A 22,785-nucleotide genomic window follows, 5' to 3' on the forward strand; every position below is an offset into this window, starting at 1 on the left:
TATTTTGTATTTAAATGCCTAATTACTCTCAATATTTTAACATTATGTTCTATTTATAATATTTGAGTTTGATTAAGTAATTTATGAAATTTTGGTATTTTTTCTTGTAGGGCAACTATCGGAAGCCAAAAACCAATGACACTTTTAATCTGTGTGTAACTCTCTCATTCAACCTCCGATTTAGATGATTCAGGATGCCATGGAAAGATAAGAAAATTTTATACAATTCTCATGTTTTGCATTTTGCGAAATAATGGATGCATCAAGATCGAAATCAGACGTGAAGTTAGCATACGCCGTTTTATGGATTATTTCAACAATTCTTCGTAATCTTGGCGTAATTTTCTCATCCGAGCTCCGATCGAGACGATTTAAAATTCTACGAAAATCCAAAAAAGTTCTCTACATCTTTTGTGTTTTAAGCTTTGAGAGTTACGAGCTGTAAGAGGGTCGAAAGTGGGCTTGAAAGAGGAGGGCAGTTCATGTACCTTTGCAAAAAAAAAAAGAAAATCAAAAAATCAAAAAATGAGATGTGACCCAGCCATGCAGCCGGGTCATCTCAGAAGGGTGAGGCACTGGGTTTTTAGAAAGGAAAGACAAAAAATGGAAAGACAAAAGAAAGGGAAGAAAAGCAAAGAAAGGAAAGCAAAAAGGAAAGGAAAGAGGAAAAGTCAAAAAGAGGAGGGTTTCCTTGGGAGAGAGGAGTGCGCAAGAAGAGAAGAAAGGGGGGTAGCGTGCGCTGTTCTGGGGGGAGAGGCGGCACCATAGGATAGGAAAAAAAAGATTTTTTCTTGGGTTAGACACACAAGGGAGGCCAAACCACAGGAAGTTTCTTGGAAAAATTATTTTTTTTTTTAGCTTTCTTATGGTTTTCTTTTGGGGGTGCTGCGAAGATACACACACAGCCAGTAAAGGAGAGTTGGAAGCACGCAAAAATACTATCTTTTCATAATCGGAAGGCGGCGAACAACGGCGGTGTTTAGGGTGTTCGTGACGCGCGACGGCGGTGCGGCGAGTGTTGATCTTTTCCGTACGCTCCAAATTGAAGAAAATATGGTGAAATCTGTTATGTTGGATTTAATTTTCAAAATGAACTAAATTTTTGAATTCTAGGAAAACGATGTAGCTAGTTTAAAACTCTGCTTGCTCTTTGATGCTAATCCGAAGTAGTTTTCATTAATGTTTGTTTGAGTTATTCTGTGCCTAATGCTTTTAATTAACTGGCCATTAATTAAATGATTTTAGTCTTATGATTTGCTACCGAAATGGGGGATTATAGGATAGATCTTGGATAATTCAGCGTAGGTAAATATAGAGATCGAAAGACTTGTATGAACCTACGTAACATTAAAAATCGAGGGTCTTACTGCGTTCTTGCGTTATTAATTTGCATACTCTTATGTTAAATAGTAAATAAGAATAGGTTCCAATTGACTATCGAAAGAGGCTTTTGGAAAAATTGGCGATTTGCTAACAAACAGAGAAAACGAAGTTGAATTAGCTAAATGAGTAAAGCATAGTGAGAAACTAGGTGAAATCGGTTTCCTAGAAGTTTTCACCATCATCAATTTGACACGCGGTATCTAGTTTTAAATTCTCCTGAATAGTTTATTTAAAGTAGCTTTGTTTAAATTTTGCAGTGAAAAATTATTAATTTTTCTAAATAAAATCAAGGTTAGTAAAATTTCGGTACTTGGTAAAATTATGACATCAATCCCTAAGGACGATACTCTACACATCATTATATTATAAAACTACGATACTGTGCATTTGCAGTTTGCACCGGTTAAGTTTTTGGCGCTGTTGCCGGGGATTGAGTTTATCTTATTTTTGCCAATATCGATACAAAGTAATCTTGGTTTTAATTTAGAATTATCTTTTTATATTTTTATTTATTTATTTTCTTTTTTTATTTTTTTTTATTTTTTATTTTTTTGGTACTTCTGGTGTGTGTTTTTTTATGTTGGATGCGCAGGGCTAGAACACGTGACATTATTCATTTTGATCTGGAGATTGAAAGAAAGAACGCTCAGAGCACTAAGGAAAAATAGGGTATTAGCCATGGAGAATGGACAAGATAATGCGCAGTCACGCGCCTTGAAGGATTATGTGTGACCAGTTGTGAATGACAATTATTCGGGTATCAGACGCCAGCCCATTAATGCCAACAATTTTGAGCTCAAACCCGCATTAATCAGCATGGTGCAGCAGGCCCAATTCAGTGGATCGCCACTTGATGATCCCAATATCCATCTGGCGATGTTTTTGGAGATTTGTGATACTGTGAAGATCAATGGTGTTACTGAAGATACCATTAGACTGAGATTATTCCCTTTCTCTTCAAGGGAAAAAGCAAGAGGTTGGCTACAGTCGCTACAACCTGGGAGTATTACTAGTTGGCAGGAAATGCAGAAAAATTTCTAGCTAAATTCTTTCCACCTACAAAAACAACTCAACTCAGGAGTGAGATTGGTCAATTCAAGCAGCATGATTTTGAATCACTCTATGAAGCATGGGAAAGGTATAAAGATTTGATTCGATGCTGCCCACAACATGGATTGTCGGATTGGTTGCAAATTCAGATGTTCTATAATGGGTTAAATGGGCAAACGCGGACTTTAGTTGATGCTACATCTGGGGGAACTTTGATGTCAAAGACACCTGAGGGTGCTACTGCTCTTTTGGAAGAAATGGCCTCAAATAACTATCAATGGCCAACTGAAAGAACTATGGCTAAGAAAGTTGTTGGAATTCATGAATTGGAGCCGTTTGCTGCACTTTCAGCTCAAGTTGCTTCTTTGTCTCATCAGATTTCATCTTTGACAACCCAGAGGATACCACAAGGTGCAGAATATGTGGCAGCTACAAGTAGGACAGATTCGAGTATTGGAGCAAGTCAAGAACAGGTTCAATACATCAATAATCGGAACTACAATTATCATGGTGATCCTTTGCCACAATATTACCATTCAGGGCTTCGAAATCATGAGAATTTGTCTTATGGAAATACAAGGAATGTGCTGCAACCTCCTGCAGGATTTGAGAGTCATCAAGGTAAGAAGAAGATGTCACTTGAGGATGCCCTGATATCTTTTGTTGAGGAGACAAAAGCAAGTTTTAAAAAGACAGATGCACGGCTAGACAACATTGAGACTCATTACAACAATATGGGAGCCACTATGAAGAACCTTGAAATGCAAATTGGGCAACTGGCCACAACTATAAATACCCAACAGAGAGGAACTTTTCCTAACAACACAGAAGTGAATCCTAAGGAACAATGCAATGTCATCACACTTAGGAGTGGAAGAGAAATTAATAAATCACCAACAAAGGAAACCATGTCCACACCTACACCTGAAAAGAATGGCTGAAGCAAGAATAAAGGGGAAGAAGAGGAGATTGTGGATGATACACCAAGAGAGATGGACATGCTTCCAGCAATTTCATTTCCTGACAATCCTCCTATTCTCTCTACTCCACTTCCTTATCCTCAACGCTTTCAAAAGCAAAAATTAGATAAGCAATTTTCTAAATTTTTGGATATTTTTAAGAAAATTCACATAAATATTCCTTTTGCAGATGCCTTGGAACAAATGCCAAACTATGTCAAATTCCTGAAGGACATCATTTCAAAGAAAAGAAGGTTTGAGGAGTTTGAAACAGTGAAGCTTACTGAGGAGTGTAGTGCTATTCTTCAAAAGAAATTGCCTCAAAAATTAAAAGATCTAGGGAGTTTTACTTTGCCTTGCACTATTGGAAATTTATTTTTTGATAAAGTTTTATGTGATCTTGGAGCTAGCATTAATCTTATGCCACTTTCTATTTGCAGGAAATTGGGACTGGGAGAGATGAAACAAACAACCATTTCTTTGCAACTAGCAGACCGATCCATCAAGTATCCACATGGAATCATAGAAGACGTATTGGTAAAGGTGGATAAATTTATTTTTCCTGCTGATTTTGTGGTGTTAGATATGGAGGAAGACCAAGAAGTCCCGCTAATTCTTGGCCGACCATTCTTGGCCACTGGAAGGGCTTTAATTGATGTTAAAAAGGGTGAGTTAACATTGAGAGTGGATAAGGAAGAGGTTATGTTCAACATCTACCAAGACATGAGATTCCCAAAAGATCCAAGCACTTGCTTTCGGGTAGATGTCATTCAGCAAGGTGTAGAAAAAGTCTTTCAAAAAGATGTACAACCTGATCACCTAGAACGATCCTTGCAGTAGATTACAACACAGCAACGTGTGGGGAGGCTAGAACCTATGGTAGGAAAGACGGATTCTGTAATCTCTAAAGAAAAGATACAGGAACCTATATCTCTAAATTTGAAACAATTCCTGAGCATCTTCGCTATGCATTCTCGGGTGATGCGTATGAAAATGCAAAAATCTACAAAGAGCAGACGAAGAAGTGGCATGAAAAACATATTATCAGGTGTTAGTTTACTCTAGGACAACAGGTTCTACTATTCAACTCACGATTAAGACTCTTCCCAGGGAATATATTCAGAGTTAATGGTCAGAGATTGAAACACTATTATGGAGAACAAATGGAGAGGAATTGTGCATTTATTCCTCTTAGAGATCCTGGTTGATGAAGATTGAAACGTCTGGCTGGAGACGTTAAAACAAGCGCTTATGGGAGGCAACCCAAAGAGTTTTTCTTTTGTTTATTTCTTTTACCTTTATTACTTTATTAATTTATCTATGCACTTTTGAATAAATTAGATTTTTGATGCAGATTTATTTGGCACGAGTACAGAGCTGAAAACTTAATTCCTCTACGAATTCACCAATAAGTCAGGGAAGTTTCTTTCTTTTCTTCAATCTTTCTCATTTTTGAATAAAATTGAAAAAAAAAATGTGTGAATATGGATGATTAGGCCATGCGTGACACTACTTATGCCCTTTATATACTTGCATATAACCTAGGAGTACACACTGGGTCATTTATGTGTAGTTTCTATTTCTATGGCTAAACTAGGAATCGTAACTCATTGAAAGTTGATTGGTAGTGCAATTGTGTTAATCTGGCTATATAAACTCTTGTATCTACATGGTATCTCTTGAGGCTAAAAAAAAATACACATTCACATGACTTGTAACACTTAGGGTTCCTTGTGAACACTAAGAGAGCGCCCGTGGAGACTTTGACACCTTGTGAGGTACTGTTGAGCCATTTATCGCTCTTTCGAGTTTTGACGTCAACTCAGAGTTCATGAAACTCAACTTTTCCTATTTTTTTCTGGATACTCTTTGTACACTAGTCTTGATTTTTGAATTGCTAGCCTAGAGGTGACATCTAGTTGGGAGATAAAAACTTAGGTCTTGTAGCCTACTCAAGATGTGAAGGCCAAACCAACCCTAGAAATAGACTTATTTCATGGACTCTTGTTTGAGCTTAATGCACATGGGTGGTATGAAAATAATAAAAGAAGTGTTATGATTGTCCTACTTGACCATGAAAAGAAAGAAATTGAAAAATGAGCAGAAGAAAGAAAAAGAGAAATAGAAATACCATAGAAGAGGTGAAAGACTAATACCTGCTCCACACAACTACAACAAAAGTCAGGGACAAGACGCATGTTATCCACATATGAAGACTCTTCACCCGCCTAATGCCTCAGATGTATTCACGCCTAGTTTTTGAATAAGTTGATCTAGGGTGGTCTCGGTTGGACATGGCTAGTAGGTGAGAAGATGCTATGGTGAAGGACCCGACACCTCCTAAATAGGCTTGATCCTTTTCAGACTAGTCCACTCCATACATTTAGCATTTGTTCCTTGCAGTATGTGGGATGTTTGATCATGACACTCCTCCTCACATACGATAAGTGAACCTATCCTTTTTGAGTGTTTTTGAGAGTATACCAGTTAGGCCGAGTCAAAGCGACAGTTCTTTAGGTGTCCACGAATATCCTGGGTGTAACGAGTCACACACATTACATGTGCTTCAAGATTTCACCTATTTATACTTGAATTTATATGGCTACATTAACTCTGAACTGTGCTCGCTGGTTAATTTTACATGAGTTTACTGTTCTTAATGGCTATATAATGATGAGATTTGCATGAATGACTTACTTCAGAGTTGCGTGAATTGGGTATAAATGAGTTTGTGTGTAATTTGGTGATATCCCTGTATGTGAAAGGGTATGGTTGTGTTGCCTGAGTATTCATTCATTGAAATTGGTATGACACCACCCTGATTGCATTCACATTATTTGCTAGGGACTAGCAAAACTTTAGTTGGGAGGTGTGATTACGCGCTTAAATTGCGTAATTAGGTACTTTAATTCATGTATTGCGAATAATATTTTGTATTTAAATGCCTAATTACTCTCAATATTTTAACATTATGTTCTATTTATAATATTTGAGTTTTATTAAGTAATTTATGAAATTTTGTTATTTTTTCTTGTAGGGCAACTATCGGAAGCCAAAAACCAACAACACTTTTTAATCTGTGTGTAACTCTCTCGTCCAACCTCCAATTTAGATGATTCAGGATGCCATAGAAAGATAAGTAAATGTTCTACAATTCTCATGTTTTGCATTTTGCAAAATAATGGATGCATCAAGATCGAAATCAGATGTGAAGTTAGCATATGCCGTTTTATGGATTATTTCGACAATTCTTCGTAATCTTGGCGTAACTTTCTCATCCGAGCTCCGATCGAGACGATTCAAAATTTTGGGAAAATATGAAAAAGAGATCTACATCTTTTGTGTTTTAATCTTTGAGAGTTACAAGCTATAAGAGGGTCGAAAGTGGGCTTAAAAGAGGAGGGCAGTTCATGTACCTTTGAAAAAAAAAAGAAAATCAAAAAATCAAAAAATGAGATGTGACCCGGCCATGCAGCCGGGTCATATCAGAAGGGTGAGGCGCTGGGTTTTTAGAAAGGAAAGATAAAAAATGGAAAGACAAAAGAAAGGGAAGAAAAGCAAAGAAAGGAAAGCAAAAAGGAAAGGAAAGAGGAAAAGTCAAAAAGAGGAGGGTTTCCTTGAGAGAGAGGAGTGCGCAAGAAGAGAAGAAAGGGAGGCAGCATGCGCTGTGCTGGGGGGAGAGGCGGCACCATAGGATAGGAAAAAAAAGATTTTTCTTGGGTTAGACACATAAGGGAGGCCAAACCACAGGGAGTTTCTTGGAAAATTTATTTTTTTTTGGAGCTTTCTTATGGTTTTCTTTTGGGGGTGCTGCGAAGATACACACACAGCCAGTAAAGGAGAGTTGGAAGCATGCAAAAATACTATCTTTTCAGAATCGGAAGGCGGCGAACAACGGCGGTGTTCTGGGTGTTCGTGACGCGCGACGGCGGTGCGGCGAGTGTTGATCTTTTCCGTACGCTCCAAATTGAAGAAAATATGGTGAAATCTGTTATGTTGGATTTAATTTTCAGAATGAACTAAATTTTTGAATTCTAGGAAAACGATGTAGCTAGTTTAAAACTCTGCTTGCTCTTTGATGCTAATGCGAAGTAGTTTTCATTAATGTTTGTTTGAGTTATTCTGTGCCTAATGCTTTTAATTAACTGACCATTAATTAAATGATTTTAGTCTTGTGATTTGCTACCGAAATGGGGGATTATAGGATAGATCTTGGATAATTCATCATGGATAAATATAGAGATCAAAAGACTTGTATGAACCTACGTAGCATTAAAAATCAAGGGTCTTACTGCATTCTTGCGTTATTAATTTGCATACTCTTATGTTAAATAATAAATAAGAATAGGTTCCGATTGACTATCGAAAGAGGCTTTGGAAAAATTGGCGATTTGCTAACAAATAGAGAAAACGAAGTTGAATTAGCTAAATGAGTAAAGCATAGTGAGAAACTAGGTGAAATCGGTTTCCTAGAAGTTTTCACCATCATCAATTTGACACGCGGTATCTAGTTTTAAATTCTCCTGAATAGTTTATTTAAAGTAGCTTTGTTTAAATTTTGCAGTGAAAAATTATTAATTTTTCTAAATAAAATCAAGGTTAGTAAAATTTCGGTACTTGGTAAAATTAAGACATCAATCCCTGAGGTGATCGAGCTTAGAACTTCGGGCAGGGTAGTATTTTTGGTAAATTTTGAGGTGACTGTAAGAATAGTTTATGCATAGTTTACGTTTTTAAATACTGGGATGTAATATAAACAGACAGATGTTATTGTTTTATTTGGGATTTATAGATAGAATCTAGCATTTAAATAGAGATTATTTATTTATTTCTACTACATAATTGTAGTTTATGGTATCGAAAATAAGTGTATGAAACATGTAACCTTTGAGCCCCACTTGATGGCTTCGGGGCATTACAAAACCATCGACGATAGTATCTCTGTCTCCCCTCCTGGAACCTTGTTTGACATCTACATGGGAGTTGGGAGGCATGGGTCTCTTCCTCTGCCCCAACAGGTGGGCAGTTCGATCCCTTGGGGTCCCGCCTAATCTCTTCCCTGACCTACCGAGCTAAACCTCGCAGCAATCTGGAGGTTTCAATCTCATCCCCACTGGAAGCCCCCAAATCATTATCCCCTCCAGCGTCCACATTTTTACCTCTAGGATCCATCCTAAAGATAGGACAAAGGTGAGTTTATAATTTCCATATCTTGACATAACTGGTATAGTTATAAAGAAAGAAACCAGTTTAACATTCAAATCCTCAATTTATACATCAAACACCCAATTGACCTCAATCATCAAATCACAACACTTAAATAACAATATTCTCTTTCAGAGGCTTATCCCCAAAAATCAATCATCCTAACTTTCAAGTTCTAATTTCAAGTTCTAGTCTCTCTGTTCGAAAACATCACCATCGATGGATATACCATGATTTTCTATTTCAAAAAATCACATAAGACCTTCAAGGAGTTTCTGTCTCCAAGCCACGAAACAAAACTCAAAATTTCCTATCGGTATCCTAATCTACCCATTCCTATCCTCATCCTAACTCGAACCTATAGTCTGGTATTAATCTGCCCTAGAGTCTACAGAACCTAACAACCTAAAGCTCTGATACCACTTTCTAACGCCCCAAACCGGCCAAGTGGGGCCTGGGGTGTTGTGTGTTCCATTCACCTAGTTTTGATACCATAAATATCATTCACGCAGCGAAAAATTATTAAACTACCTCAAATAAAATACCAGAGTACTATACTATACAACCAAAATGGTATATCCACATCTCCATATTACATTACCAGGGAAAGATAAAAAAAAAAAAACCTTACATACTTCAGTTCCTACGACTACTCGTAATTACAAAAACTAACCTTGCCCTAGAGCTTGCTAAGCTCAATCACCTGAAGGACCTGAAAAGTTAATAATTCGCTGGGATGAGACACTTCTCAGTAAGGATGGAATAAATTATAACAGTGTGTAGCAGATGAGTTTTAGTGTATACAAAATATAGCCGTTTGTTAATTAACATCAACTGAGAAGACACATGCAGGCCGTACTCACACATACATAATCATTTATAAGTGAGAGTTGCCAAGGATTGGGGAGATTACTTGCCCATACATATAACGCCCCTTTACTCTGATACCATTTGTAACTTTGCCCTTTAATTTGGGTGAGGCTATAATTGATACTTATCAAGGCACTCACCTTACTTAGTAAGCCCACGGGCAGAGAGTTTTACTTCGCCATAAATATTCATGAATTTAAATTCACATACATGTACCCACACACATTCAACATCAATCATACCATAGAATCTGCATACACATATACCACAGCTCATCCACATTTACCATACATTTCATTCACATCCACATAGGATACTACACAAGTTTCACATCCACACAAGATACAAGTTCTTCACAACCGACATTCATTGATACCCCTTTCACAATGACCTATCCATAATAAATCAGTAGAACAAACTCCTTAGGCCTGCCAATGTTCTACAACCCTCCCCCTCCCCAATTTATATAAATGACAATATAACAAACTCCTCAGGCCTGCCAACGTTATATTGTGATATACACGGATAACCACACGAAGCAAATCATCCAAAGATATCAATTCATTCACCACAGTATTGACAACCAGTTTATTATAAAGAGTTATTCTCATGCCACACGGTTTGAGTGTCCACCATATTGTTATATACTATAAATAATTAATATACCCCACTCACATTGGTTTTTCTCAAAATATGAATTATAATCAAAAACCATCATTTTCAAATGCCTAGCCCGTTTAGAAAACTATACATGTATAAACGAGCTTATATACTCAAATTTAATCGGTTCAAACTTAATAAAAAGTTGGTATAATTTATTCCCCTTACATGATCCTGGAAATACACCTAAGACGAGTGGAAGATGGATACCCTAGCTTTACGAACTCACCACCAAAACTAATTCGAAAACCCAAGAGAGGAGAGAAAGATGATTGGAGAATAAAAGTAGTTTCGGGTGAGCATAGAAATGAGAGAAAATCACATGAGGTATGAGAGAGAGAGAGAGAGAGAGAGAGAGAGAGAGAGAGAGAGAGAGAGAGAGAGAGTGTGTAACACCCCGACCCCGAGGGACCTGGGATATTAACTTTTTACCATTGATTTACAACGGAAGCAAATAAACTCAATTATTATTAAACCAGAGCGCTAATTATCCATATTACAATCATTTATTTCAAAAGAAGAATAATTACATAAGCATAAATATCCGGCATCATACTAATATTTTTAAATAATCTTTATTTTTCTATCCCCACCCGTATGCTTGCTAAGCCTGATTTCCAACATGTTCTTCAGAGTTATCTGAAATAAAAATATGATTGGAGTGAGACGACGCTCAGTAAGTAAATAAGATTATTATTAGTGTGTGGCCAAAATGAGCTTTTAAAGAATTTTGTAAAATAATATTTAATACTATAACTTCAAGACTGCTTTTAGAATAAATATAGATTTAAAAATTTCTGCATAAAACTTTTGTCATCAATTTCAACAGTAAATTTTTTACAATCATATACTATAACTGTTAAATTAAACTTTTAACTTTAAAACTGTAAAAATATTTAATGATAAACATACATATATTTTTCCTTATACGTTTTCCTTAGATCGTCATTTAAGCACCAAAATGATCCTTTTCACGTAAACTTACACTTTTCCTTCAAATCATCAGTAACTTTGTACACGTAATTAAATATGTATAAACATATATTATAAAAACCACCCTTAGGCCTGTTTTCCGTAAGTCATGTTTACCCCCATGACTGGGTTGTGCGGTCCGAAGACTGGACTTAGCTGGCTAGCCGACCAAACTAAATCAACGTACGTAAACTTTAAGTGAGATTTTCCTTATTAAGTCCTGGTCTGGAACCAGGTGTGCACTCAGGAGAAATCCACTAACATAAATAACCACTCTGTAAACAGTGTGGGTGCACTCTAATCCGTATAAATTTTAAGCTGCGGTACCAAGCATCTGTAACTTTGAACTTTTGTTGCCATAAGGGGTTTTAAAATCATCTTATTATAATTTATGCAATTTAAAATAATATCGTGAAAATCTCATCTTTACTCATATTTTCATAAAAAATTTAACATATAAATAAACTCATGCCACACAATTTTTGTGTTAAAAATATATATAATTTTATTTTTGAATAGAAATAAATGCTGAAAATTTACCCGAGGGGATTAGAACATCTCTTAACCCAAAAATAGATGTAAATATATTAAAGATAGAACTGGTATAATTAAATACGCGTAAAAATAAACTCATGAAAATTTTGTGGAACTAATTAACATAATTGAAATTTACTTATAAAATAAACTCGGGTATGAATTTTAAATAAAAAAAAAACTAACATAATCAAAATTTACTTACCTTCTTCCTTACGAACACTGTAACTATCTCTAAGAAATGAGATCGGAAAGAGTGGGTGATTGAGAACTTACTCAAAAATTCTCTCTCCACCACAATTTCTTTCACTCACTAATTCTTCTCTTCCTTGGAAAATTGTTGTGAAAAATGAAGGTTGAGAGCTTCCTATTTATAGGAAAATTTTGGGGAAGAAATGAAATTTATAAAAGTGTGGGGAGATGGGTGAAATTATAATTTTTAAAAATTAAAGAATGGGCAAGGTATGGGTTGTGTATGGGATAGGGATGGAGGCCATGTGGGAGTGCTTGCCACCATTCCCACTAAATAATTTTTTAATTAATTACTTACCTAATTAATTAATCAATTACTTAATTAATTATTTTATTATTTTATTATTATTATTATTTTTTTTCCTAATCATTATCATCATTATTATTATCATTGTTATTAATTTTAAACTACTTTTAGTATTTATTTATTTTATTATTTATTTTTGAATAAGAATTAAATTTAAATTTTGAAAACTCATGTGGGCCCCACATGGTCTTGTGGGCCCCACACAACTTCGAGACCCGAATGGATCCTACGTAACTCGAATAACTCTTATATGATTTTATGCATCCTACATAACTTTGAGACTTGTGTAAACCTCCATACGGCTTCGGGACTCATGTGGGCCCCATACAGTCTTGTGGGCCCCGCATAGGATACCTATATTATTATTATTTTATCATATATTTCTTCAAATTATATCAATTAAAACATTATTTTATGTACTTATTTATGTATATAAACAGTGTCTTGTGGCTCCGGGACTCATGTGGACCCCACATAGTCTTGTGGGCCCCACATATGATACCTATATTATTATCATCTTATTATATATTTCTACAAATTATGTCTGTCAAAACACTATTTTATGTATATATACTTATTTACGTGTACAAACAGTGTCTATCCTATTTATACTATGAAGTTCCATTTTAACCAGGCCGACCTCCAGGGAGCGACTGAGCCGCAATGGTCTCTGAGCACTCGCTAAGACAAGGTCTTTTTTAGGCATCAAACATGGAATCAAGGATCCTACAGAAAAACACTTCTGTATTGATATTAACTTAATGACTATTTTTATTATTTTATTATTATTGTACTTTAATCATATATATATATATATATATATATATTTTTGGGTCTTCACAGAGAGAGAGAGAGAGAGAGAGAGAGAGAGAGAGAGAAGTCCGGAGCTAAGAGAGAGGAGAGATGAGTTTTCTAAGAAAAATGAACTTAAACCTATTTATAGGTTCTCAGCCCCCGCATGAAACCATCGATGGTTTTTCTGTACTTGACGAAATTATTGACGGTTTAACACTTAAACGCTCTTGGTAGTTTAAATCGTCGATGATTTTTTTGAGAGAGCCTCAAACCGTCGACGATTTGGTGTTGTACCAAACCATCTCCATCCTTTTCTTATTTTTTTTTCTTTTATTTATTTTCTTTTATTTTTCTTAGTTCGGGTCTTTACAATATGTTCCCTTTTGAGTACGAGATTTGAGATGAGTCTCCTCGGCCAACAACTCACTGATCACCAAATCAACGGAAAGCAGTGGAATGCGATGTAAAATCAATCCACAAATGCCCTCGAAATCATCACGAAGCGCCATCAGAAATTAGACCAATCGCTACTTTTCCCTATGGGCAATATATGGAGCAAACTTCTATAATTCTACAGATTCTGTGAGAACCAATTGATCTGAAGATCAGTCATAGCCGAAAAAAAATAATGAACACTCTTATTCTTTTGTTCAAGTGCTCAAATATTGATCTTCAATTGATACTGAACAACAAAGTTAGACCGATATACAATCTTGCCAAATGGTCTCAAACCTCATTAGCAGTTTCATATTTCGCCAATTGAATCCCAATGCAACTATCAACAAAATTGTTGATCCAACTAATAGCTTTATAGTTTTGAGTATCCCACGCATCCAATAAGTGCTCATATTTATCAACCCCCTCCACAGGTTTAGCAGCCAGACCCGAGACATAACTCCACATCTTTTTACCCTTTAAGAAATTTCTCATCACATAACTTCAATAAGAATAATTTTTACCATCCAACCGTACACTAATAGATTGTAGAGAATCATCTCGTTTACTAGCCATGACGAACAACAACAAATATACCCAAGATATAAGAAACCAATTAATCTGAGAATGGCAAGAGTGAAACCTAACCTGCTAATATCGAGCCAAGCGAGAATCTAACAAATCACAAGTCAAACTCAAACTAAAGGCAAACCACGTCCAAATTCACCAACAATGAGAATCCGCCAGAAAACCAAAATCGAACTGTACGAACACCCAAAAAAAAAAAAATTGAAGAATTTTTTACTTTTATACAATACCAAAACAACATAAGTGCAACATCCAAAAAATTCCAATCATCACATCACTCATCCCAACATTCTCTCGACAACCAAACAGAGACCACACCCACTCTCAAGTGTCAACCACATTAATGAAAAAGTTAAATAAAAATCACAATGTAAGCAATCCCACAAAGCCCAAGCAGATTGGACAAGCCTCCACGTAAATCCCACAAACAACATTCAAACCAACTTCAAGAACACTTCAAAAAAGCATAACATTGTGAAGGCAACGACAATGGCAACAATGGAATCTCTACTCACCGTTATAAGAACGCCATCAGATTCGTGACCTTATAGTCGGCGAGAAAAGCCAACAAACAACTCACCTCCTCTGGCTGCCCCCTTGGCACCGACAACTATGTCGTCACCATCGGCCTGGGCACCCCCAAATCCGACCTCCTCCTTGTCTTTGATACCGGCAATGACCTCTCCTGAACCCAATGCCAACCTTGCTCCAAATCCTGCTACAACCAAATCGAACCAATCTTCAACCCCTCTGCCTCCACCTCCTAGTCCAATGCCACCTGCAACTCCACCACCTACAGCAACCAGTCTTACTCCAACGACTGGTTTGAAATTCCATTGAGCAAAACTCTGATACCATGATTGAATCAAAGAGGAGTAAAATATTGGGAAAAGAAAAAGCTGTCATTGAATCATTAGAGTTCTGCAAGAGATAAAGATGACTTATATAGCCTACAAGAATAAAAGGGGGGAAAAAAACTATTCTACCCTGATATAATGCAAATAATTATTATCACCAACATTCTCGATTGTTTGAGCTTTGGAATTTACTTGTTCTCGTTGGGCCTAAGGATAAGGGGAAGATGACACTATCCAACAAGATCTTCCCCCATCCTATCATTAACTAGGATTAGGATTTTGGAACTAAGATTAAACATAATTAATAATAAAGCGTGCAAATAACTTGTCAATAAGCAATTGCACGACTATTTCAAGAAAACCACCACCGCTTGCAAGAGTTTGCTAAATTATCCAAATGATTTTTATATTTTTTTAAGAAAATTGTCTCTATTTCTTTTCTAAATTTTTAAAATTTTAAATGAACTATTTGCAATTTTTTGATTGTTTATCTTTTCTTTTTCTTTTTTTTGGATTTTTTGAAATATTCAATACCACATTTCCATGGATTTTTTTTTTTTTTTGCAAATTTTCAGCTGATTTTAATTATCTAAAAAATATAGGATATATGACCCTAGTCAGTCATTCATTACGACACATGTTGCACCCCACCACATTTGGCAATGCCCAACAAGATAGTAAAATGTAATACTAATATACTATCCCATACTGATGTAATATAATTGTATTTGAGCACTGATACAAATATTACTGACATTGCGTCTGTTTTAGGTACATCCAGATTTTTAGCATGCTCCAAATGTACGCGTACCGCGAATGAAATCTTTTTTTTTTCAAAAATAAAAAATAAAAAGTCAAAATCAAAACCGGATCGCGCACGATGAGTCAGCTGATCAAACGGTTGGCACCGGATCCGGGACCCCTATCAGTCTCTGCCGTCAACTGCCGATTCAAAGATATGTTGTCGAAAGGGCTGTATGACCAATGCATTGAATTCTACAAGGAGGAAGTCCATCCCCATGATAGTGGACGCTCCTCTCTTCTCCTTCTTCCTTCAGTCATTAAAGCCTCTGCTTGCTCCCAAAGCTACCATTTCGGTCTTCAGCTTCACTGCCTCGTCCTCAAAACCGGCTCCCATGCCCACCCTGTCGTCTCCAATTCCCTCATCTCCATGTACGCCAAGTTCTCGGAGGCCCACACTGCACGTCAAGTGTTCGACGCAATGCCTCAACAGGACGTCATCTCCTGGAATTCCTTGATCAATTGCTATGCCCAAAATGGGTATTGTGCCCGAGCGTTGGAAATGTTTGAGGAAGCGCGCGCGCGCGGTTTCGTGCCAAAGCCCGAGCTGATTGCTAGCCTTCTATCAGTTTCCTCCCAATACGGAGACTTGAGATTAGGAAAAGCAATTCATGCTGTCATTACAATCGACGAAAGGATAGAGAAGGAGTCCATCTTCTTGTCGACGGCTCTTCTTGACATGTATTTGAGGATCCATGGTGATCTGGAGATGGCTTCTTGTGTTTTTGATCAAATGAAGGAGAAGAACGGGGTTTCGTGGACTGTCATGGTTTCGGGATGCACAGCCAGTCAGAATTACGGCATGGCACTTGATTGCTTTCGAACAATGCAGGTTGAAGGGTTTAAACCCAACCGAGTATCGCTAATTGCAGTTTTGCCAGCCTGTGCCGAGTTGGGCTCTGTTAAGCATGGGAAAGAGATTCATGGCTACAGTTTGCGTCATGGTTGTGATTCAGAATTTCGGTTTTCATCAGCCCTGATACATGCATATTCCCACTTTCCCGAAACATTGCGTCATGCCAAGCTAATTTTTGAAAGATCTACAACAAAAGATGTTATAATGTGGAGTTCACTTATCAGAGGCTACTCTCAAGGAGGGAATGGTCACGAAGCAATGAGGCTTTTCCACAAGATGAGAATGGAGGGAATTGAACCAAACTCCATAACTCTGCTGGCCATAATTTTAGCCTGCACTGATCTGTCGTATCTAAGTTATGGACGCGGAGTCCATGGCCATGGCTTAAAATCCGGTCTATATTCTGATGTTTTTTTTGGAAATTCTCTTATAGATATGTATGCAAAATGTGGTTTTCTCATGGATTCTCACCAAATCTTTAAAGAGATGCATGTGAAAGATGCTACTTCATGGACTGCACTGATCAGTGGATATGGCTTTCATGGTTGTGGGGATGAAGCTTTGCACTTCTTTCATGAGATGCAGGGGAGAGGAATGGAGCCAGACACAATTACATTCCTCGCCATTCTATCGGCTTGCAACCACAGTGGACTTGTAGAAGAGGCACAAAAGCTCTTTTATGATGCTATGAGAGATGGTAAAATACCACTAAATACAAAGCATTACGCTTGCCTTATAGATCTCCTAGGAAGGTCAGGGAAGCTTGAGGACGCTTGTGAGATCTTGAGAACAATGCCAATGGAACCAAGCGTGAGAATTTGTAGCTCTTTGGTTTCAGCTTGTAAGATTCATGGAAGATTGGAACTTGCTGAAAAGCTAGCACATTGTCTCATCAAATCAGAACCTGAGAATGCTGCCAACCATACATTGTTGAGTATGGTTTATGCTGATTCTGGTAACTGGCTCGGTGTGGAAGAAGTGAGGAGATTAATGAAAACAAGAGGATTAAAGAAGGGCTATGGGTTCAGTCGGATTGAGTTAAAGGATGAGAGTCTGAAGTAGATTGGAAGTCTCCCAGAGACTGCCAACAACAAAGATATAGTTGTAGAGCCACCACCCCTCCTGTATACCAAGTACGGCAGCAATTATTTTTGTTCTAAGATATGGCATTCTTAGAAAGGGATGTGGTTTTTTTTTGTTATGGTTCATAAAATTTTTGTCTGCAAGCCAAAACACTAGGTAATTTACAACCAAACAACCTACCAAGTCCATTATACTGTTGAGGTTGAGGCTTGAAATAGAGTTTTTGAGATGCATAGAGGTCCAAATTACATTATGCTATTGTCCTGAAAACCAAAATCCTTGCAATAATTTGAAGGTGAAAGCCTAGGTGTTTTTCTCTCTGGCTGTGGATGGACCATAGATATCTTCTAGTACCGTGAGAACATATATAGTCGCTTCTTCATGGACAAGCATCAGAAATTATTATAATTCTACTCTGAAATGGGTCTTAAAGCAACAAGAAAACAGCAGATGCAATGGGCACCTGAAAACAACAAAATGGATCAGTGAAGATCCGGGGTGCAGCAGATCTTTCTTCGGGCGAGGCTCTAGGAACTAAAACTCTGGTGTTCTACTCCACTGTTTCCAAGTCTCCAAGCATGTTTTCTTTATTCTATTGAATAGTTAACTACAAGCAGTTAATCTAGGCGGGTGCAATTTTCACTGGAAAAAAAATATAAAATTTGCCCTTGACGGAAGAATTGCCCCACAAGCATGGCGCATGGCTACAGGACAAGCACCAAAATTCAAATGACATTAAGAAATGGAAAGACGCGAAGCAAAAAGGGCTTTGGCAGATGGGAAGCAAACACATCATGAACTGGCATGCATCAGCAAACACAATGAAAAACCGCAAGGCTGAAAGAAACTGACCCTGAAAATGTGGAAAATCACTGGGGAAGAAAACCTGTTTCTTGATGAAATTTGAGGAAAATTGAGTATTTTGGATTAAATTAGGGACGGTTTGTTTGTAACCGTTTATAAAAAAGTAAAGTACTTAAAAAAAAAATACTTATATAAAAATAGTTAAAAATTATTTATTATAAGTATTTTTCAGATAAATATTTTTTTTTAATCAGAAAATACTTATTTTCTTAAAAACAAAAAAAAAAAAAAAAAGGAGAACTGGGTGGGGCGGACAATTCATTTGTTGTCTTGCATAGTTGCATGCAACATCCATTTGGGTTAAAACTATTTATAGGGGAGGAGAGTAATACTTTCTGTGAAAACGACTATTCATATGAGCTCATTCATATAACGAGAAAAGCTGCAAGTGGGGTCGACAATTGACATGATGGTGGCATGTAATTATATAGGCTACGGGTTGATAATATAATGTGGGTTAAACGAGGAGTGGGGATGGTTTTACATGTATTCACGAGAAATTTTATATGTATATTGAATTACTTGGATTATGAATTGTATGGTTATCCTATTAATTGAATAAAATTAGTTTTATTTATCATTGAGTATGAATATCTTTTGCTTTCATGATTCATAATTGTTGGAACCAGTATTTTGAAAGGTGTTTTGAGGCGCGCCTTGGTGCGTTTTGGGACAAAAACATCGCAAGGCGTATGTGTAAAGGCGTAAATCCAATAAAGCGTACGTCTCAGCCAAAAAACCACGCTTTTTTACGCCTTATATGCAAGGCGTACGCCTTTGCTATGTCGCGAAACCCTATTCTCCCTCTCTCCCGTGAAACTTCTTCTCCTCTACTTGGTCGCCGAAGTCTGACAAAGTCTTCGCTCTCTCTTTGAAGCCTGGACAAAGCTCGACGAAGCCTCTGCTCTCTCTCGAAGCCTCGACGAAGCCTCTGCTCTCTCTTTCGAAGACTTGACGAAGCTCGACGAAGCTTGGCGAAGCCTTTGCTCTCTTTTTCGAAGCCTGGACGAAGCTCGATGAAGCCTTTCTCGAAGCATCTACTCTCTCTCAAAGCCTCTACTCTCTCTCTCGAAGCATCTGCTCTCTCTCGAAGCCTTCTCTCTCTCTCTCTCTCTCTCTCTCTCTCTCTCTCGCTCAGCATCTGCACTCTCTCTCTTTCAGCATCTGCTCTCTCTCTTTCGAAGTCTCTGGGCGACGGGTCTGAGTTCTTTATTCGTCTCTCAAGTTTTTGTTTCATATTTTAATTGCTTAAATTAAATTTTGATGCACCTGCTAAATTGTAATTTTACTTTTTCTCTTCTTTTTGAAAACTTATGCCTTATTTTTAACATGCATTATTTGAGTTTGTTAACTAAAATTGACCTATATGATACTTAAGAATTATGTTTTTATTTTTAAACTATGTTAAATATATGCCATCATAAGGGCTGTGATTTTACGTGATATGATATGTCAGCGTAAGGACCGCAATTGTATATGATATATCGGTGTAAATATAACGATCCGAAAAATAATGATATTTAAATGATAAAAAAGGAGGGAAATGTAATAGAAGGAGGCAACTGAATTTGTTGACGAACGCTTCGATGACGTTGCACTTTGGATGTAATAACCCAAGGAATTTTCTCATGACCTCGTCGATGAACACAAGGGATTCGTCGATGAGGGCATGTTTTGTCGACGAGAAGATACCGAGAGAATGTTTTGGGCGATTCTGAATTTCGTCGACGAAGGGGAGAGTTCGTCGACGAATTGCCTATTATACTCGTCGACGAGATGACGTGACTTGTCAACGAAGGTCGCAATATAAATAGTATAAACCTCAAATTTTTACATAGAAAATTCAGAAAAATCCTCTCTCCTCTACGGACCTTCCCTTTTCTATCTTCGATTCCGGCCCCGTTAGTCATCGGATTAATGATCTAAGGCCACCACGATGCTCCTGGTAAAGTTCTCTCCAAGTTTATTAGGGCGGATCGTTGGTGGGATCGAGTTGAATTTCTTCCCAAAATCAAGGTAAGGTCTTTTAGTCAGTTTTTGGCCTTCTGGAAGCTGTAGGAAATGATAGAGACAAAGAAATAATAATATTCTGTTCTGACGAATGTTGTTTTCCAGGTGTTGAGTAGGAAGCCCTATGGGTGTTGGACTAGTATACCATAGGGGCTTTCCAGTAGTCAGGTAAGGAAAATATGTTATGTTAGGAAACCCTTTTACGATTTCAGTACGAGTTATATGTTTTTATCAAATTATTATTCAAATTATATATATTTACAGTTTCCCAAACTTGATAATATTAATATTTATTTGTGTGACTTGAGTTGATAACAGAACAGTACTATATTTATAGAATTTGTGAATACCATGTTTATAGTTATTAACATAAATACCCTGATATTTGCATGTTATAAAATGACAAATTTTTCAGTGTACAGTATACTCAAAAATATGCATTTTCAGTAATTTCAGAATAACATGTTTATCAGTACCATAACGCCCCGATATACAGATATTCAGACAGCAGTTCAGTTATTCAGAAATCAGATTTTCAGTCAGTTTATTTGGAATTTCAGATAAATTCTACGAGGTTATGATTATTTTATAAATCACAGTAAAAATAGTATATTACAGATATCAATTACCTATATAGTATCTGACCCTGATGGATCAGACAACAGAGCACGATGTCGTAGCTACAGACATTCAGTTCAGAGTGCAACCATTTTACTCAGATAGTAAGTGGTATGAGGTCGATCGTGTCCACATCGGGACAGGCTCTCCATCAGATATGGATTGAGGGGGCCGATCAGATTGTCAGAGTTTAGTTGACTTACCCTGGTAGGCCAGCCAGGATAGGTCCCGCCTTCGGGCCGCACAACCCTGTCATGATGGGTTAAATCATGACATACAGCCATCCAGGGAAAGTTTTTTAGATATTATAAGTATAAGTAAATTTCCAGAAATAGTAGTAGTAGTATTATGAAAAGTAAATTTATATAGTTTTAATATATGCTATTTATCTCAGCATTTACAATTTCAGTTATCCATGATATTATTTCTAAATTAGATTATTAATACAAAAACATAACTCAGTAGCCACACACTAGTAATAATATGTTTCGTCTTACTGAGTGTTGGGTCATCCTAGTGTTGAATTGTTTTTCAGGTGAACCAGTTAGGCGAGCGGAGCAGGCTCGCAGGTAGAGGGGTTGTCGTACTGTCCTTTTTTAGAGTGAGTATTTTTGGGTGGCTTGTTTTTTTGTAAACCTGTGGTATTAGCAAGGTAGTTTCGAGAGAACAGTGACGATTGTATATTGTGGGTTGATTTGACACTCTGATATTTGTATTATGTGTGGATTTATTTTATATGATTGGTCTTCCGTATAGGTTAATGTTTGATATTAAAATGTGGGAAAAGATTTTATTTTATTAGCAAGTCGTTACAATAAGGGCCGGAGTTTCTATATGATATGCTATGCCGTCGTAAGGGCCGCAGTTTTCATGTTCTATTATGTCGGGCGTACGGGTCGTGGTTTATACTTTATGATATGCAAAAATACATGAAAACACTATTATGACAAATATTATGATGAAACAGCTATGTATTATTTTTTGAGATTTACTATATGTTATCAAAACCTGGTTGACTTGGTTTAGGCTTTCGTGAAGTATGGTACCGTAGTTATATGATCATGATCATGTATATGTTAGTGCTACCGTTTGTCGTAAAGGGGTAGTGGGAGATCGGCAGTCGATGTGGTTTTATGGTAGTGCAGACGTCCCTCTAGTGTCCGGACTAGGAGGGGTAGACCCATCGTACTTACAGACTTATGTTGATCTAGCGTGGTCGGCCAGCCATTGCTAGGTCCCACCTTCGGACAATCCAGTCATGTGGGGGTAAGACATGACACCAGCCAGCTATCCATCCAAGGTGTTATTTCATGTACAGTTATATGAGATGATTTTAATGTATAGAAATTCAATATGTTATATCATGTTAAGATAAATTATGTTTTCCCAAATATGATACAGACAATTTTATCAAATATGATTTATATACTGTTATATGTGTAACACAAAAATACTCATGTTGTCACACACTGATATTAGTTTATTTCCCTTACTGAGAGGTGTTTCACCCTAACTATATAAACATTTCAAGAGCCCCAGATAGAAGAGTGGATAGAGTTCCGCAGTGTTAGAGTTTGACTGTTCTACCCTGTCTAAAGGGTAAGTCATTTTGCTAGAGTCAGACGGATTTATGGGTAGCAACCCTAGGACACTCTTTGGATATTTTGGGATGTTTGTATGTATATG

The 22,785-nt window shown here is 37.0% G+C and overlaps 1 protein-coding gene and 1 non-coding gene across 2 annotated transcripts; one reads left to right on the plus strand and one right to left on the minus strand.

Moving 5' to 3' along the window:
* Positions 1–2,453: 2,453 nt before the first annotated feature.
* LOC131167205 (small nucleolar RNA R71) lies at positions 2,454–2,560 on the minus strand. The gene has a single exon (XR_009140061.1). It is a non-coding gene; the product is annotated as a small nucleolar RNA R71 (small nucleolar RNA).
* A 13,204-nt stretch (positions 2,561–15,764) lies between these two features.
* On the plus strand, positions 15,765–18,233 carry LOC131166010 (pentatricopeptide repeat-containing protein At4g31070, mitochondrial). The gene has a single exon (XM_058124220.1). The coding sequence runs from the start codon at positions 15,826–15,828 to the stop codon at positions 17,584–17,586; it is 1,761 nt and encodes a 586-aa protein (XP_057980203.1). The 5' UTR covers positions 15,765–15,825; the 3' UTR covers positions 17,587–18,233.
* Positions 18,234–22,785: the final 4,552 nt, after the last annotated feature.

The sequence above is a fragment of the Malania oleifera genome, chromosome 10, assembly GCF_029873635.1.
Source record: "Malania oleifera isolate guangnan ecotype guangnan chromosome 10, ASM2987363v1, whole genome shotgun sequence".
Taxonomy (NCBI): domain Eukaryota; kingdom Viridiplantae; phylum Streptophyta; class Magnoliopsida; order Santalales; family Ximeniaceae; genus Malania; species Malania oleifera.

Bases quoted from the DNA above. Each gene is read 5' to 3' on its own strand.
- LOC131166010 (XM_058124220.1), top strand. From the start codon at position 15,826: ATGTTGTCGAAAGGGCTGTATGACCAATGCATTGAATTCTACAAGGAG.